This window comes from Numenius arquata, chromosome 8 (assembly GCF_964106895.1).
Source record: "Numenius arquata chromosome 8, bNumArq3.hap1.1, whole genome shotgun sequence".
NCBI lineage: Eukaryota > Metazoa > Chordata > Aves > Charadriiformes > Scolopacidae > Numenius > Numenius arquata.
In genome coordinates this window covers 25,970,005-25,987,740 of record NC_133583.1, presented here as the reverse complement: position 1 = coordinate 25,987,740, position 17,736 = coordinate 25,970,005, and the positions used below count along the sequence as shown (strand labels likewise).

The 17,736-nt window shown below is 50.9% G+C and overlaps 1 protein-coding gene across 1 annotated transcript in view; it reads right to left on the bottom strand.

Moving 5' to 3' along the window:
- The window catches only part of HYDIN (HYDIN axonemal central pair apparatus protein), a 177,276-nt gene that overhangs the window by 132,853 nt on the left and 26,687 nt on the right, over nucleotides 1–17,736 (bottom strand). The window contains exon 8 of the mRNA XM_074151752.1: nucleotides 2,632–2,833. Coding sequence (XP_074007853.1) covers nucleotides 2,632–2,833 — 202 coding nt within the window. The remainder of the gene's footprint in view (nucleotides 1–2,631; nucleotides 2,834–17,736) is intronic.

Here is a 17,736-nt window from a genome sequence, read left to right as displayed (position 1 = left end):
TGAAAACAGAGGCCCTGAGAAAGGAAGGCTCTTTCCCTGGCATCCCCCAAATAAAGAAGTCAGGACCAGCACCTCCGAATCCAAACCTTTAATTCTAGCCTCGAACCACCTTCTCTTTTTCCTTTTTGGCCTCCCTCTGCAGAGCTTTGACACAAGTTCATCTCTCCCTTACTTGGTGGCTGTAACAGAAATCATTCTGCTGTTTAAAGCTCACAACCACGAGATGAGAAGGGAGCGCTGCCACGGAGCAGTTGATTCCTAGCTGGCATATTGCTGTCCCCCCTTCACGCTCCAGTCCCCTGGCCATGAAGAACCAGCAGGTGACAACTCTGGGGGGCGGGGGGGGGATGAGCGGAAGGCTCCATATGCAGCAAATCGAGGCAATGTAGTATAAACAGGATAGCGATCATCACCCGGCTAAATTCAAATACAATTAGAAAGGAAATACAGTCGTGGACGTTCCTGGTTGCACACAGACAGAGCCTCGGGCAAATGCTGTCACCAGCGCCAAAAATACTTGCTTTGGCTTAGTTCCCCACGGAGCGCAATAGGAAATGTTTCTCCACGGCTGACCTACAGTGCTGAGGGTCATGGGAGGCTTCCAACCTCCCAGATGAGCAACCCTCAACTCAACCTCCATCAATGGACAATAATTCCACCATTAGATTGTAGAGAAAGAGAGAACAAAGCCCTGGATAGACCTTCTAATGATCCGGATCTTTTTAGATCCTGCACTGCCTTCCCCCATGAAAGTCCTCCCTGCTCTGAGACCTCCAAAACTTTCTCCGACAGCAGGATCGTGGCCTTGGAGCTAGGATCATCCCTAAGACTTCCAAATAAGGAAGAACAAAATGTCCTGGTCAGTGTCTAAACTGGCATGAGATCAAATGTAATTAGGGAAAAAAAAATAGGTTGAACTCTACTGTGGAGAAACCACAGAAGCAACCAGCTTCTGATGGGAATGAGGATCACTCAGGGTCCAGACTGAGACAGGCAGGTGGGAAGGGGTAGTGAAGGAATCGTCCAGGGAAGTACCAGGAGAAGGACACGAGATTTTCTTTTAACACACTGAGCTTGCACAAAAGTCACACAGTGTGTAATTAAAAATACAGAACAGTGGAAAACTAGTTTTGGCCTTCAAGGCATTTCTGACCTAATTATGTTGAACTTTATTTGCTCAGAAGCCCTTAAAAAGTGCTCCTGTTTAAGGCAGTTTCCTGATCAGCCATGGGTTCAGATTAACTCCTATACATCTACGTCCAGCCAAGTCACACAAGGATTCCCTAAATCACCCAAGATTAAGTGTCATTTCCAATTCCCCGGCCCCGAGCTGCAATTGTTTCTCTGCTGCCCGAAATGGGAATTTCAAAGCTTTACCAAAGACACCCTCGGAAGATCCTGCCCCATCTCTCACCACCACGAAGACACAGGTTGGTGAAGCCCAAACGCACTTCCAGGTCCTGTGCTGCCCTACCCTCCCTGCAGAAACCTCCACCTTTAAACTCTCCCCAGCCTCTAAGAAACGGCAGAAATACCTCGGAATCACGGAATTGTCAGAGTTGGAAGGGACCTCTAGAGATCATCTAGTCCAACTCCCCTGCCAAAGCAGGTCCACCCAGAGCAGGTTGCACAGGAACTTGTCCAGGCGGGTTTGGAATGTCTTCAGAGAAGGAGACTCCACGACCTCTCTGGGCAGCCTCTTCCAGGGCTCTGCCACCCTCACAGGAAAGAAGTTCTTCCTCAGATTTGAATGGAACTTCCCGTGTTCCAGCTTGTGCCCGTTGCCCCTCATCCTGTCACTGGGAACCACTGAAAAAAGTCCGGCTCCATCCTCCTTCCAACCCACCCTTTAGATACTTGTAAGCATTAATAAGGTCTCCCCTCAGCCTTCTCTTCTCCAGGCTAAAGAGTCCCAGCTCTCTCAGCCTTTCCTCATCAGGGAGATGCTCCAATCCCTCAATCACCTTTGTTGCCCTTCGCTGGACTCTCTCCAGTAGCTCCCTGTCTCTCTTGAACTGGGGAGCCCAGCACTGGATGCAGTATTCCAGTTGTGGCCTCACCAGTGCAGAGCAGAGGGGGAGAATGACCTCCCTCCACCTACTGGCCACCTCGTTGTGCTGGAAACTGGGGCAGTCCAAGGCAATTCAACACCAGGATGGCCTCAAGTTTCTGAGCCAACAAAGCTCTCTACCCTGCACATCACTGGAAAAGGAGCCTGCATCTTCTCCAAGCTGGAGTGGAAGAAACTCTAACTATCATAATAGTTATGTTACTGCAGTGACATTAAGTCCCAGATAATGAGTCCTAACACTTTCCTCAGCCTCATGGACCCTCTGTAGCCTGGGGATCTGTGGACTTCAGTGGTTTGTGGTCCCACAAAACACACAGTTGCTATCCAGTCATTGCAATCAACCTTTCCTGCCCAAAACATTGTCCTCAGCTGGAGTTTGGGTAGAACTGGGTTGGGAAGCGCTGAGCACCACTACCCTGAAGCTCAGGGACACCCACACTGACGCTGAGGAGGGTTTACTTCTCCTAAACCATTCAAAAAGGACCAACACCCCTCCGAGGCCATAGGTTAGTTTTACCCTTGGGTGGTGTATCTTACTGAGACAAATCTTTCAAACGAACCTCAGCTTCTGCTGATCCTCCTCTTCCTGGTTAACGAAAGCCTTCCACTGGAAGTGGGCTATGATTTCGCTCCGGTTGTGGATGACCACGGACCTGTGGTTTGACAGCGTGAGATAAGTCTTCTCAACTGTCAGAGAGTTCCTGTCGAGCCTGATGTTGACATCTACAGCTGCTCCATAAAGGCTTGTGTGAACGTCTTCACCTGGAAGAAAGCAAAGGGGAGTCTTTGCTCATCTTGCTTGATGATGGAAGTACGAGGAACAGGGCAAAGCACGGGTAAGAGAAGAAAGTGTTATAGCAGTTCCACGAATCAGCACATTCATCACATCCTGGTAGCTGCATGTGTGCAACATGAGGACGTCCTGGACACCACCTTAAGTACCTTATTCCTGGGGGTGTTTGTAGAGATTTATCCCCAAGGTGACCATATTTACAGTGAGATTTTTGTAGATGTACCCAGGTGGCCTTTGGGTTGCCATCCCCCTCATGTCACAGGGAGTTCAGGTGACTCTAAGGAGTCCCACCTCAGCCACAGGTCTCCCAGGGTCTCCTGCAGGCACACCACCAGCGTTGTGTCTCTCCTGATGCCCTGCTGCTGACAAGCAAAGATGCCCGGGGGCGCACGGGCAGAAAAGGGAGGTTCAGAGGAACAAGCGAAGTGACAACCCACAGCAGGATGGGACACAGATGGTAACTTCACTGTGTTGTAGCAGCAGTGCCCTCACTTGCCATGTATTTGTGAAGATATGTCAAAATGAGCATGGTCTACACCAGCCTGCCCATTAGAGACCAGCAAGCCCATTTCCTCAGCCTGGTCCTGTCGCCTGAGTGAGCAAATCTACACTGAGCATTCCCAAGCTGTTCAATGACCACCAGAGTGAGGACATCTTTGGTTTCCACCTCAGACTGAGCTGGCCCCTGGCCATGCACATCAACTTATTAACGACTGGAGCCTTCTGGAGTACCTGCCAGCATTCTACCCTCCAGAACAGGCTTCCACCAAAGACTCCCTCGTTTCCAGAGCTTTCAAACCTTCATTTTTCCCAACCAAGTAACTCCTGAGAGTCAACTGAGCTCCAGCTCCAGTACAGTTCAGGAAAGACAGACAATTTTCTAATTCCCAGCTCTACTGGAGGCTAAGGCAGCAACTTCCAGACAGGACACCTGCTAACACTAGAGAAATGGCATTATTATGCTCCAGTACCTGTTGCGGGTGAGTGTTTCCCAGGTGAGATGCAAACACCAAACATCAGAGATGCTTTGGGGAAAGTCATGGCTGCTCTGGCTCACTAGAAATGGCATTTCTTTGGAATGGTGCTTAAAGTCTCAGAGCCAGCCCCAGCTGATGAGTGCAGCAACCTGGCCATACCCTGGTGAGCATCCCTCCTCATCTCCTCACTGCACAGGTTGCAGCAAGGCCACCAGCAGATAGACCTGCTTTTAAAAGGCTACCATGCAACAACACAAGGAGAGAGATGGATAGGTGCTGGATGGACTCCTTAAATCCAAAGCCAGCCAACACAGCAGAATCGCATTTGCTCTGGAAAGAGAAAGCCCCCTCTTTGAGGAGGTGCTGGGGAATGAAGCAAGTCTCACTCTTTAAAATTGTAGATCTCTACAGTCATCCATCCGTTCATCTCCACCCATGGAGAACTCAGCCTTCATGCCTGTATAACCCTCAATTTCTCTGCTCCTAGAGAGCTTGGAGCAGTAGGCATTTAATGGCCAGAGATGAGTTACGACACGAGAAACCCAGCAGCGTTTCCAACAACTGGACAATATGCTTTCTATAGTGGAGAATTTAGCATATAAAAATAACTGAAGTCCAGAAGAGTTATGGTGGCAGGTATGCTTTACAAGCGTTGCCTTTCCCCTCCGCTGAACCCTCGGCACACCTTGGCAAGCGGAGGAGAAACCCAAGGAACGGGAGATGCACACAGCGCTTCGAGCACGCACAGCTCGGGTTCACGGAAACACGACCTGATGCTCTACAACCATCAAGAGGACAAACTACCACAAAATAAACACCACAAAAAAACTACCATCATCTCACTGTCTAAACCCACGGCCGCATGGGTGTTGAAATACTGGCTATAGTTCTGATCTCAACAGCAAAGCTGAAGCATCTGAAATTAAATAGAGAAAGGCAGAAAGAATGATTAAAAGCATGGAGCAGCTTCTATATCTTCCACAAAGGCAAGTGTAGGGTGCTGCACCTGGGGAGAAATAACCCTCTGCACCAGGACAGGTTGGGGGCTGACCTGATGGAGAGCAGCTCTGAGGAGAAAGACCTGGGAGTCCTGGTGGACAATAGGATGACCATGAGCCAGCAATGGGCCCTTGTGGCCAAGAAGGCCAATGGCATCCTGGGGGGCATCAGGAAGAGTGTGACCAGCAGGTCGAGAGAGGTCATCCTCCCCCTCTGCTCTGCCCTGGGGAGACCCCAGCTGGAGCACTGTGTCCAGTTCTGGGCTCCCCAGTTCAAGAAGGACAGGGAACTGCTGGAGAGGGGACAGCAGAGGGCTACAAAGATGATGAGGGGCCTGGAGCATCTCTCTTATGAGGAGAGGCTGAGGGACTTGGGTCTTTTTAGTCTGGAGAAGAGAAGGCTGAAGGGGGATCTGATCAATGCTTATAAATACTTAAAGGGTGGGTGTCAGGAGGACGGGGCAGGTCTTTTTTCAGTGGTGCCCAGGGACAGGACAAGAGGAAATGGGCACAAACTTGAATGTAAGAAGTTCCACGTAAACATGAGGAGGAACTTCTTTCCTGTGAAGAAGCAGAGCCCTGGAAGAGGCTGCCCAGGGAGGTGGCGGAGTCTCCTTCTCTGGAGACATTCCAAACCCACCTGGACACGTTCCTGTGCAACCTGCTCTGGCAGGGGGTTGGACTAGATGACCTCCAGAGGTCCCTTCCAACCCCATGTGATTCTGTGATATGAAGACAGAATAAGATTCCTCAAGCTACAAATCATGTGGGAGACAGACAGGAGAGGTTTGTAAATGGCCTGGGAAATGTGAATAAGGAAAAACGTGTCACAAAACAGGAACCTGAGGGCCTGAAACGTTACGAGCCAGAAATTACACAGAAGCAGCAGTTACTTTCCCAGGGAATATTCCTTCTGTTGGAGCACAGTGCCGTGGGAGGCTGTAGAAGCTAACAGCTATAAACCCAGAGAGCAACTGGACAAATTCTTGTGAGGCAAAACCATCAGAAGTTATTAAACAAAGATGAGAATAAAGCCTCCAGCACAGGAAGACGCTAACTCCCGAGCCCCCGGGGGGAGACAGCACGCATGCTGCCTCTTTCTACAAGCATCCCCCACCGCTGGGGACCCCACCACCCTCACTCTCCTGGCTCCAACCAACCTTTTGAAGGCTGGAGGGTTTGGCTGGAGCACGTTCTACCCCAAAGATCCCTCCCCCAAACCTCTCAGCGCAGACAGCAGCGAGTCAGGAGGATGAAGCGACACAGAGCGCGGAGCCGTCAGGGCTGGCCGAGGGCTGCAGACTTCACCTCTCAGCTGCCAAATTAGATGTGACATTTCATTTAAGACTCTTGGCTGTTTAATACATAACTTTAAAAAAAAAAAAAAAAAAAAACCAACCCCAAAAAAAAAAACCCCACACAAAGCAAGCCAACCTCTGTACTGTAGGAGTGATGGAGCACTAGGTATCTCGTTTGACAGGGTAATGTCCGTGGCGTGGGGTTTGGGATGCTTTGCTGCCAGGAAAAGCACATTTACAGAATCGAGATGTATCTGCACTATCATTATTTACACAACAGGGTCTTATTACAGGCTGTCAATTCTCTCATTCTTCCACGCTTTTGATATGTTTTTCCTACCCATGGCAGGACACAGCTCCTCTCTGCAACCCGAAGGAAGCGGTGCCTGAACGTGAAATTAAAAATTAAGACTTTTCACACAGCAGTAGAGGTGACGCTTTGAGTTGTGTGCTCCTGAACGATGCCCTTTGACACAGAGACACCACTGGGTTTTATTCCAGCATCCACCTGGCACGACTACGGATGCAGGTATCTTAGCACATCATAACCTTTTACTTCCTCGAAGCAAGAAATCTAGTATCGGTTCATCCTTCCTGGGGCCTAATCTGCAGGAAAAAAAAAAAAATATATTTAAATTTAAAAAAGGGAATTTATAGAAGATCTAAAACACCTTTCTCAATTCCTCTAATGCTACATGATCATCCCGGTGCGAGAGGGAATAGTTTTCAGGGCGGTACAAGTTGTTCTTAACTAGAAAGGCAAGTTTTGTTCAGCCTGAAAGTACAGCTCAATGAACGGACGAGCAAACCCTCGAACGAGATTTCAAAACAAATTTCGGGTTTTACGAAGAATGCTTTCCTAGTATTTCAACACCAGTACTTTCCTTCATTGATTGCTGCTCTAATTATTAGGAAGCCGGTAGCCAGATTGATCAGGCTGAATAGAAACCAAACAGCACCCTGCTGCCTTTCTCCTTCACTGGGACATATTCTTCCCGTATCCCTGTCACTCCCCTCTCTGCTCAATTTGGATTTAAAAAAAAAAATAATCTTTTCAGGAGCATGAGACAGTCAAAGTTGGACTATTTGGATAGCGCAGAAAGAAAGCTTAATTTCATTTGCCCAACTTTTCAGGAGACCGTGCCTTGCTCTCACCTCTATGAGCGAAGCTGAAGAGACACGGGTCCTGCCGCTTTTTCACTGGAAACTCACGCTATGGAAGCGGAGCCCTTCACTCAAAAGGGCGTTGATGTACCTCCAGATCGACCCGCGACAAGCAGTTCTTCGGCTCCTGCTACCCCCATTCTGCCAGCACATTCTTGTTTTTCAAACAGCATGGCAAGGGCTGCTATTACCACTGCACCGCTGGACAGCCAGTCACTGCCCCAGGATAAGGGGTCTCTGGAAAGCTAGAGATGGCACCTGCAGCTGGATCCAGCCCTCCCCATCATATACCTACCCCTCTGCTCCGCTCTGGGGAGACCCCCCCCCAAGTGCTGCCTCCAGATCTGGAGCCACCAACATCAGGACATGGACCTGTTGGAGCGGGGTCAGAGGAGGCCACAGAGATGCTGGGAGGGCTGGAGCCCCTCTGCTGGGAGGACAGGCTGAGAGAGTTGGGGGGGTTCAGCCTGGAGAAGAGAAGGCTCCGGGGAGACCTTAGAGCCCCTTCCAGTCCCTCAAGGGGCTCCAGGAAAGCTGGGGAGGGACTCTGGATCAGGGAGGGGAGCCATAGGACGAGGGGGAAGGGTTTGACACCAAAAGAGGGGAGACTGAGATGAGATGTGGGGAAGAACTTCTTTGCTGTGAGGGTGGTGAGAGCCTGGCCCAGGTTGCCCAGAGAAGCTGTGGCTGCCCCATCCCTGGAGGGCTTCAGGGCCAGGTTGGAGGGGGCTTGGAGCAACCTGGTCTGGTGGGAGGTGTCCCTGCCCAGGGCAGGGGGTGGGACTGGGTGGGCTTTAAGGTCCCTTCCAACCCAAACCATTGGTACTGCATCTCCCTTAGAGCTACCACCAGCTCCTAGCTGGGTGGCTGTCAGGAAGCCAATGGCATCACCTGTGACGTGCACTGATCTCCACCAGCCCGAGAAAGGCCACCTCAGCCCTCAGACTTGTATTTCCACCACAAGAGCAAAACACCGAGCAGTCACAGTCATTTTCAAGTGTTCCTCCAAGGCGATGCTCACAAGCTGCCTTCAGACACTGTTAAATCATCATGTTATTCACTCCAGTCCAAGGAGCAGCTTGTTGCTAAACCTCACCACTAAATAACTGCTGCCACCAACACAGGCAGTTCTAAAGAATCATTCCCGGGCTAAAACAAAGCTCAGAGCATCCTAATCATTACCACTGCCACAATTATTGCTGTTAATGGCCAGAGGTCCCCAGCCTCAGCAAAGCACCCACTGAGCCCATGCAGCATATCGCAAAGGCATCGCAAGGAACCCATAAGACAAACTTCTGGGTCTTTTTAGCCTAGAGAAGAGAAGGCTGAGGGAGGATCCGATCAATGCTTATAAATACTTAAAGGGAGGGTGTCAGGAGGATGGGGCTGGTCTTTTTTCAGTGGTCCCCAGGGACAGGACAAGGGGCAACGGGCACAAACTTGAATGTAAGAAGTTCCACCTAAACATGAGGAGGAACTTCTTCACTTTCAGGGTGGCAGAGCCCTGGAAGAGGCTGCCCAGGGAGGTGGTGGAGTCTCCTTCTCTGGAGACATTCCAAACCCACCTGGACACGTTCCTGTGCAACCTGCTCTAGGTGGACCTGCTCTGGCAGGGGGGTTGGACTAGATGATCTCCAGAGGTCCCTTTCAACCCCATATCATTCTGTGATTCTGTAATCGATGGGGAGGAAGAGAGAGGTGGAAAGGAATGACCAGCCATGGTCTAGGGGACATGTTAAGAGTCATCTGCTTCTCAAACGGTCTCCTCATCGTGCGTCCTTCTGTAATGGAGCACCCAGAGCATTCCCCATCACCTCCCTCCTCCGCACCACATTTAGGAAGATCCATTCGCCTTGTTACAGGATAAAATACTCCGGCACAGGGATATCTGGGAGCCAGCAGGGAGGCTCTGTGCTGCCCAGCGTTGAAGGCGCCTTGCGAGATGGATTGAAAAGGACAACAAAAACCCTCGGATGATGAAAGACGACGCTGCCGTGTATCCAGCACGTCGCCGGCTATTTTTAATCATTATCGCCACTCCAGCAATGATAGGCTGGGGCACCTGACCGGCTGAAACATTGCTTTTGGCCCACGGGGAAAAGAGCACAGGAGCTTTCATTCCGATTGCCTGGCGCAGACGTGCCCGATATACCGCTTACTAAATCCACCAGCCTTCAAGCTGCTCCATTGCTTCTCGGCAGATGCTGATTGATCCACAAGGAAAGGGGGCTAATGAATGGTCAGCTCTGCCCTGAAACGCATCCAGAGCTAACGAGACTTAAGGACATATTAGCTAGCGATTCCCACTGCTGATAGGGTAGAGAAGCCGTGGTTGAGATGACTTGCAATAAGAGATGAAAACCACCTCCTTCCAGAAATCTTACATGTGCTAAAAATCATAGAATCATCGAATCATCTAGGTTGGAAGGGACCTTTAAGATAATCTAGTCCAACCATCAATCTAACTCTGATAAAAAACAAAAAAACCCGCACATCACTAAACCATGTCCCCCCAGCACCATGTCAACCCGTCTTCTGAAAACCTCCAGGGATGGTGACTCCACCACTGCCCTGGGCAGCCTGTTCCAAGGCTTGACAACCCTTTTGGTGAAGAAGTTTTTCCCCAATATCCATCCTGAACCTCCCCTGGAGCAACTTGAGGCTGTTTCCTCTTGTCCCATCGCCTGTGACTTGGGAGAAGAGACGGACCCCCCCTGGCTACACCCTCCTTTCAGGGAGTTGTAGAGAGCGAGAAGGTCTCCCCTCAGCCTCCTTTTCTCCAGGCTGAACACCTCCAGCTCCCTCAGCCGCTCCTCACAAGACTTGTGCTCCAGACCCCTCACCAGCTCCGTTACCCTCCTCTGGACACGCTCCAGCACCTCAAGGTCTTTTTTGTGGTAAGGGTCGTGCAGTAATGGGATTGTTTGGTAATGGGATGTGTGGAGTCACACAGGTTTCTCTGCATATCTGGGGATGGACAAAACAGCAAAAGAAGGAGTTTTTTAAACTTCCGAACGACCCTCCTGGTACCCACCCCGCTGGTCTGTGCTCATACACTCAGCTCCAGGGGTTGCTTCAATGGGGTTTTTGTCAGGAAGGGCGTTAGGTAGCTGTGGAGCTATAAAGCTGCGCAAAAAAAAAAAAAAAAAAACCAAAAAAAAAAAAACCAAACCCTCAAGCACAAATGAAGCACAAACTTAATTCCCCTTCATCTACCCTCAAACTGATGGACCATCTGTCTTGAAACACAAGGCCCTGGAGAGGGGACAAAGGCCATCCTCTGTTTGTGAGGAGTAGAAAAACCTTATCTAAAACAGCATCAAAAAAAAAAAAAATCATTATTACAAGCGGTTCTAGAATAAAGGGAACAAGGATAGGAAACAGTCCTTTCCTATTAGCTGTTTTGACACAAAGGAACACTTTGGAGACCAATTAGACGCACCCATCAACCTAATTGATTTGGATTATAAAGGCCTATAACCAATCAGTTGTATAAAGCATTAGTTACCAATCCTTGGTCTGTTGCAACGCTGCTACTGCTAAGATGCAAAGCCAACACATAACTGCATGAACGCCTATTTACACCTTTTTTTGGCCTAAAATATATGCCTCCCTCTGCTCAATTCAAAGCAAATGTACAAGAACATAAAAGTCAGAAACCAGCCACACGACTGGGAGGTCCCACAAGCGAAGGGAGAAAAGCACAACCTGCACCCACCACCTGTGACAAGCACAAAGAAAATTCATAGAATCATAGAATGGTTTGGGTTGGAAGGGACCTTAAAGCCCACCCAGTGTCACCCCCTACCCTGGGCAGGGACACCTCCCACCAGACCAGGTTGCTCCAAGCCCCCTCCAACCTGGCCTTGAAGCCCTCCAGGGATGGGGCAGCCACAGCTTCTCTGGGCAACCTGGGCCAGGCTCTCACCACCCTCACAGCAAAGAAGTTCTTCCACACATCTCATCTCCATCTCCCCTCTTTCAGTGTCAAACCCTTCCCCCTCATCCTATGGCTCCCCTCCCTCATCCAGAGTCCCTCCCCAGCTTTCCTGGAGCCCCTTGAGGGACTGGAAAGGGCTCCAAGGTCTCCCCGGAGCCTTCTCTTCTCCAGGCTGAACCCCCCCAACTCTCTCAGCCTGTCCTCACAGCAGGGGGGCTCCAGCCCTCCCAGCATCTCCGTGGCCTCCTCTGGCCCCGCTCCAGCAGGTCTTTGTCCTTCTGCTGTTGGTGGCCCCAGAGCTGGAGGCAGCACTTGGGGGGGTCTCCCCAGAGCAGAGGGGCAGAATCCCCCGCCTCGCCCTGCTGGCCATGCTGCTGGGGATGCAGCCCAGGGTGCGGGGGGCTCTCTGGGCTACCAGCGCACGTTGCTGGGTCATGTTGAGCTTCTCACCCACCAACACCTACAAGCCCTTCTCCTCAAGGCTGCTCTCAGTCCAGTCTCCACCCGGCCTGGATTTGTGCTTGGGGGGGTCCCCGACCCACGTGCAAAGTTTTTAAATGCCTGGTAGTGCAAGGAAAAGCTAGAGAAGCCTTTTGTAATAGCTACACAGCATCAGAGTCTGGCTTACAGCTCAGGATAACGTGGGAAATAAGGTCTTCTCTATAAACTCACAGAACAAAATACATTTCTAAACGTCTTCCAGCACTAAACACAAACTAAAAAAAAAACCTGTGTTGGTGCACTACAGCAAAGCTTCGGAGTCAGAAGAGGCTGCCGCGCAGGAAGCAGATTTCCCCACCTCCTAGCACTTGTAAGAACTACAATAAATCTGTCCGGCGTTGAAGGAACAGAGAATTGCATCAAGATGAACAACTACCGAGGTGAACAGCAACGGCTGTCAGAAGCCCAGGGTCTTCTCCCATGAATTTAGCTCAATCAGAACTTAACGGTGCTCACGGCATCATCAGGGCCTCTGTAAAAACTTACACGACAAGATTAAGATTAAAGCCAGAAAATGGTTTTGGTGTTCCCACCCTGGTACCCCGGCACTACAGAGGGACCGCTCCAATATATAATGAGGCAGCGAGTTTCCTCCGGCAAATTTTGAGCCTCCTTCCCCCCGCCTCCGTGCTGGCCGAGGTCGGTACAAATCGAGAGCGCTCGGCAACTTGTTTTGAGTGATCTCAAGGGATGTAAAACGCGACACAACGAGGGCTAAACCTCAGTTAAACCCCGCCGCCTACCCACATCCATCAACGGATTTACAGAGAAGAAAGAGAAAGGGGAAAGGCTTTATCTAGAGACTAAATCAACAGGATTTTCATTTCATTTTCAAACAAGTTCCTGGAAGCCATTGATTGCGATGCCGGGCTCGTGAGACCGATGACGAGACCCTGGGCAGAAAAGGGGTTCTTAAAGGAAAAAAGAACAGAGCTATTGCAAAAGTAGAGGTGTTCTCCAAAGTCTGTGCCAACCCACAGATGAGTATCACAGCAAGGCGGTGCTTTTTCCCAGCTGCTGTATCCTTGTGGGTAGCAGAGGCGATGGGAGATGCTGGCAACCCCCCATGGACAGTCCCTCCTTCTGCCTCACACAGCGATAAACAGGCAGGGCTGGGATTTGACGGGTTTCCCCACGTGTGCCCGGTGATCACTAACGCGCCGCCAGGCCCTGGCACGGGTGGCAGTTACCGAAGCCAGCCCGTTCCGCTAAACCCAGCGTGGATTTTACCTGAAGAAAGGGATTCGGCATCCCGACACATTCGCGTTCCTGGCTGGCAGCCCCGTGCTGATCCACGCGGGAGCCGGACGGGCACCAACGCGGTTGGCCATTCCCCTTGGCCCATTTGCTGGGCGATGGAGCATCTTGCTGCAGTTGACCACCACTTGTGGCCACAAGGCAGAGGCTTCGCTTGCCCCGCTGCCAGCCAAGCACACCCAGTGCTCTCGTCACCCATCCTCTTCACCAAACCCAAATGGCTCTAATACATCACGTCAAACGCGCTGTCGTTCCGTGGGTGACTAAAGAGCTCCACGTCAGCTCCCTAATTAGTCCTTTTTAAATCTGCCTTAATTTTTTCCCAGTGATCTCATGCCTCATTTTCCCCATTTGAGACTAAATGTCAGTGTTTTCTCAAGCTGGCAGTTATCACTCATGGCTCCAGAGGCTGCTGCAGCGCAGAAGGGATATATATGGTAAGACCAAGAAGGGCAGAAGGATCTTGGGGCATCCCATGTAGGGTAGAAGCCCTGGATTCACCTCCGATACTGCCCTGCAACCCTGGGCATTGCTGCCACATTGAGTACAGTGATCCACATTCACTTCTTTGAGATCTACCCAGGAACTTCTCTACAGGAGGGACATTGAGGGGCTGGAGCATGTCCAGAGAAGGGTAACGGAGCTGGTGAGGGGTCTGGAGCACAAGTCTTGTGAGGAGAGGCTGAGGGAGCTGGGGGTGTTCAGCCTGGAGAAAAGGAGGCTGAGGGGAGACCTTCTCGCTCTCTACAACTCCCTGAAAGGAGGGTGTAGCCAGGGGAGGGTCGGTCTCTTCTCCCAAGGAACGGGCAACAGGACAAGAGGAAATGACCTCAAGTTGCTCCAGGGGAGGTTTAGGATGGATATTGGGAAAAACTTCTTCACCAAAAGGGTTGTCAAGCCTTGGAACAGGCTGCCCAGGGAAGCGGTGAAGTCACCATCCCTGGAGGTATTTAAAAGCTGGGCAGGCGTGGTGCTGAGGGACATGGTTCAGTGGTGGTTTGGGCAGTATGAGGTTAATGGTTGGACTCTATCTTACAGGTCCCTTCCAACCCAGACAATTCTATGATTCTAGGATATTTTTTTTTATCATTTTTTCCTCTTGCATTGCCCCAAGGAAATCGTATCTATCCTCCAGGCGTTGGTGCTGGCTTCAAGGGAGGGGAGGACCACAGACCTGCTAATTCTGCTCGCTCCATAGGACTAGCAGCACTCAAGGTAGTCCACACAGGCAGATACTGGCCAACCCAAACTGCAGGTCACATTTGCTCTCTGGTGCTCAGCACCACAATAACCCCCACAGGGGTTCCTCTTAGCACAGCTGGGGACCCCGCACTTTCAGGGCCAGCCAGCAAACCTCAAAGGGGGGGAACAAGGCAGCCAGACCCTTCCCTGCCCCAGGGCAGGGTAAGCTCAGCTCCACACCATCCCCAGTTCCTACTGTGCTGCACTGGAGAAACACATATTTAACTGGTTTCTTCTCCTGTACAGGAATAACCTCAATTTGGCAGAGAGCTTTGCTCCCCAGGGCTCAGAAGGGGAGACGTTACTTCACCTGCTCCCTACGGGGACAGTAACTAACCCAACGCAGGAAAATTCATCCCATCTGATTGGCAACTCCGGAGCTGGAGGCGGATGCTGCCCGCATCTTCTACCTGCCTTTGAAGTAATTAATCAAGGAGCCGAGGCTGAGCTCTCCCCTTCCTTGCCCTGGGTGCGCAGAGTCACAAAGGATGCTCTGAAGGTCTGTGATCCACAGCAAACAAGCTTTAGGAGAGCTCCTGCTCAGGAACTGTCAAGCCCTCCTGTAAGTCGTGTAGGAAGTCGAGGGAAAACAGGGTATTAATCTGCCAAATACCCAGATGGCTCCTCAGCAGGCTTTTAGCACGAGGCTGGAGGCTTCCAGCAGGACTAAAACCACTCTTCCTAAGCCACATGTAACCTCTCTCTCCTGGGGAAGCTGCTTTCTGGGGCTCTGCACCAAGGGGAGACAGGACAGTAATGGAGCAGACGGTTCCTGCTCGAGGGCTGGCTCCTCTTGGACATGCTGTCTCCTAAAATTCTCCTACAAGTACTGGCTCTCATCTCTCCCCTCAAAGAGGGCGAGATCCTGCCCCCGGGCTTCTGCGTTAGCCTCACAGAGCCACTGAAAGAAATGATCTGCATAATTACTCTTATTACTGACAGCAATAAAAGCATCTCAAGATATAGCGACTGTCAGCCAGGCACAAGCTCAGCGGGGCTTTGCTAATTACTGAAGTTCCCTGCGCCGACAAAGAGATCCCAAGGGATGTGGCAACCGCGGGGAAAAATAGCACAGAGGCATTCAGCGCTGCACAACAGAGCTTCTGGACTAGAAGCACCTTGTAGCACCTCGCCACCAGGCACTGCAGGCACCCACATACAAGCACAGAATCTGGTCCTACACCTTGAAGGCCACCCATCATACCATAGTAGGTACTTCTTGGAGACAGGCGTCAGGAGTTAGGGAGCTCCGAGCAGAGAAGTGACCCTCTTTCCACAATTCCCAGCATCTCTCCAGCACCTCCTGTCTCTTGTAGCCTCCTTTACTTGTATGGAGCCACCAACCAGACCTTCAAGTGGTCCTTGAATGCAGAACCCTTTCCAAATCAGTACATGTGCTTGGCATGCAGGCCTCAGAAACCCCCTCTGATACCTTCACCTGACTTTAAGGTGATGAATAGGGATGTGCTGTGGCCCAGAACATCCCGAATCACCCCCATTTCAGGTTGGGCTGGGATTTTGCACACCCAGACACACCTGCATGGGGGAAATGGAGGCATCTGGGAATTTAGATTAGAAACTAGGAAGAAATTCTTGACTGTGAGGGTGGTGAGACCCTGGCCCAGGTTGCCCAGAGAAGCTGTGGCTGCCCCATCCCTGGAGGGCTTCAAGGCCAGGTTGGAGGGGGCTTGGAGCAACCTGGTCTGGTGGGAGGTGTCCCTGCCCAAGGCAGGGAGTGGGAATGGATGGGCTTTAAGGTCCCTTCCAACCCAAACCATTCTGTGATTTAAAGCACTGAAGGTCAAATTTTCATTGTAAATCATTACGCTCTTCGCAACAAAGACATTTTCTTCATGGTCATCTGTAAAGCTTGTAGCAACCGGACGACCATCACATGTAGAGTCTATCCAGGGGACAGCACCTACATTCCTAACCAGGACAGTCTAAGGGACACACAATTTAAATCAACCGATGAATAGGCAAAGGGAAAATTGTGACTTATTCACATGGAAGAGCTCTGTGTTTGCTTAAGCAACGCCGGGGACAGATTTGACCCAACTTCAGCATAAACCAAACCCACGTAACACGCACCTTGACCCTGTGTAAGTCACGCTAACAGCAGCGTGATTCATCGAGGAGGACTGAGCAAGTCGACACAGACACACAACAAAGCACGGAAAACGCCTCCCAACGTCCTGAACTGCCGTTTTGCTCTCAGTGCTTCTGCTCCGTAACAAACACCCTGCTGGGGGCTCCGAAAGAGCAAGGCAGAGGGAGTCTGACTTCGCCCAGGACAAATTAGCCAGGGCTCTGCCAGGGGAAGTGGAAGGACAACGTCTGCCGCGCCGCGCTCCACCTGCAATAAGCAGCTTTTAAGACTGATTGATTAAATGTTTCGCTTTCACTCTAGCAATTAATCTCGGCAGCCTTTTACTTATTTGGATGCTTCAAAGCCGGAGAGATAATCCCTTAATTATTCCCTTGCTCTCCCCTTCTCGATCCGTGGTTGATTTAAAGATAACTGCAGCCTTGTACAGAATCACAGAATCTTCATGGCTGGAAGGGACCTTTGAGATCATCGAGTCCAACCATACACACACAAAAAAAGAAAAAAACAAAAACCAAAAAAACTCCACAAACACACAAAACACCCACAAACATCCACAAAACAAAACATCCACAAAACAAAACACCCAACCCAACAATCTCGGGCACTAGAGCATGCCCTGAAGTGCCACGTCTACACGTTTCTGAAATACCTCCAGGGATGGCGACTCCACCACTTCCCTGGGCAGGCTGTTCCAGTGCCTGACCACCCTCTCGGTAAAGTAATTCTTCCTGATATCGAATCTAAACCTCCCCTGCCCCAACTTCAGACCATTTCCTCTGCTCCTGTCATTATTCCCTTGGGAGAAGAGGCCAACACCCACCTCTCTACACCCTCCTTTCAGGTAGTTGTAGAGGGCAATGAGGTCTCCCCTCAGCCTCCTCTTCTCCAAACTAAACATGCCCAGTTCCCTCAGCCTCTCCTCATAGGACTTGTTCTCCAGACCCCTCACCAGCTTGGTGGCTCTCCTCTGGACACGCTCCAGCAGCTCAATGTCCTTCCTGGAGTGAGGGGCCCAGAACTGAACACAGCACTTGAGGTGAGGCCTCACCAGTGCCCAGTACAGAGGCACCATCACTGCCCTACTTCTGCTGGCCACGCTGTTCCTGATACAGGCCAGGATGCTGTTGGCCTTCTTGGCCACCTGGGCACACTGCTGGCTGGGCAGGATGAATCCCAGATCCACCTCCCTGGCAACTGCACGTGGAGGTCGCTCATCTCGGAGCCAGCAGAGAGTTTGGTCTCTGTGGTCTGTCCACGCAAATCGCTTCTGCAAAGATGAACCAAGGGGGAACCACGCATTTCAGTAAAAACAAGACTCAGGTTTTCAAAGCAAGGCATGAAGATCCTGGTCCTAATTATTTTTTGGTCACGCAGTATAAACCCTA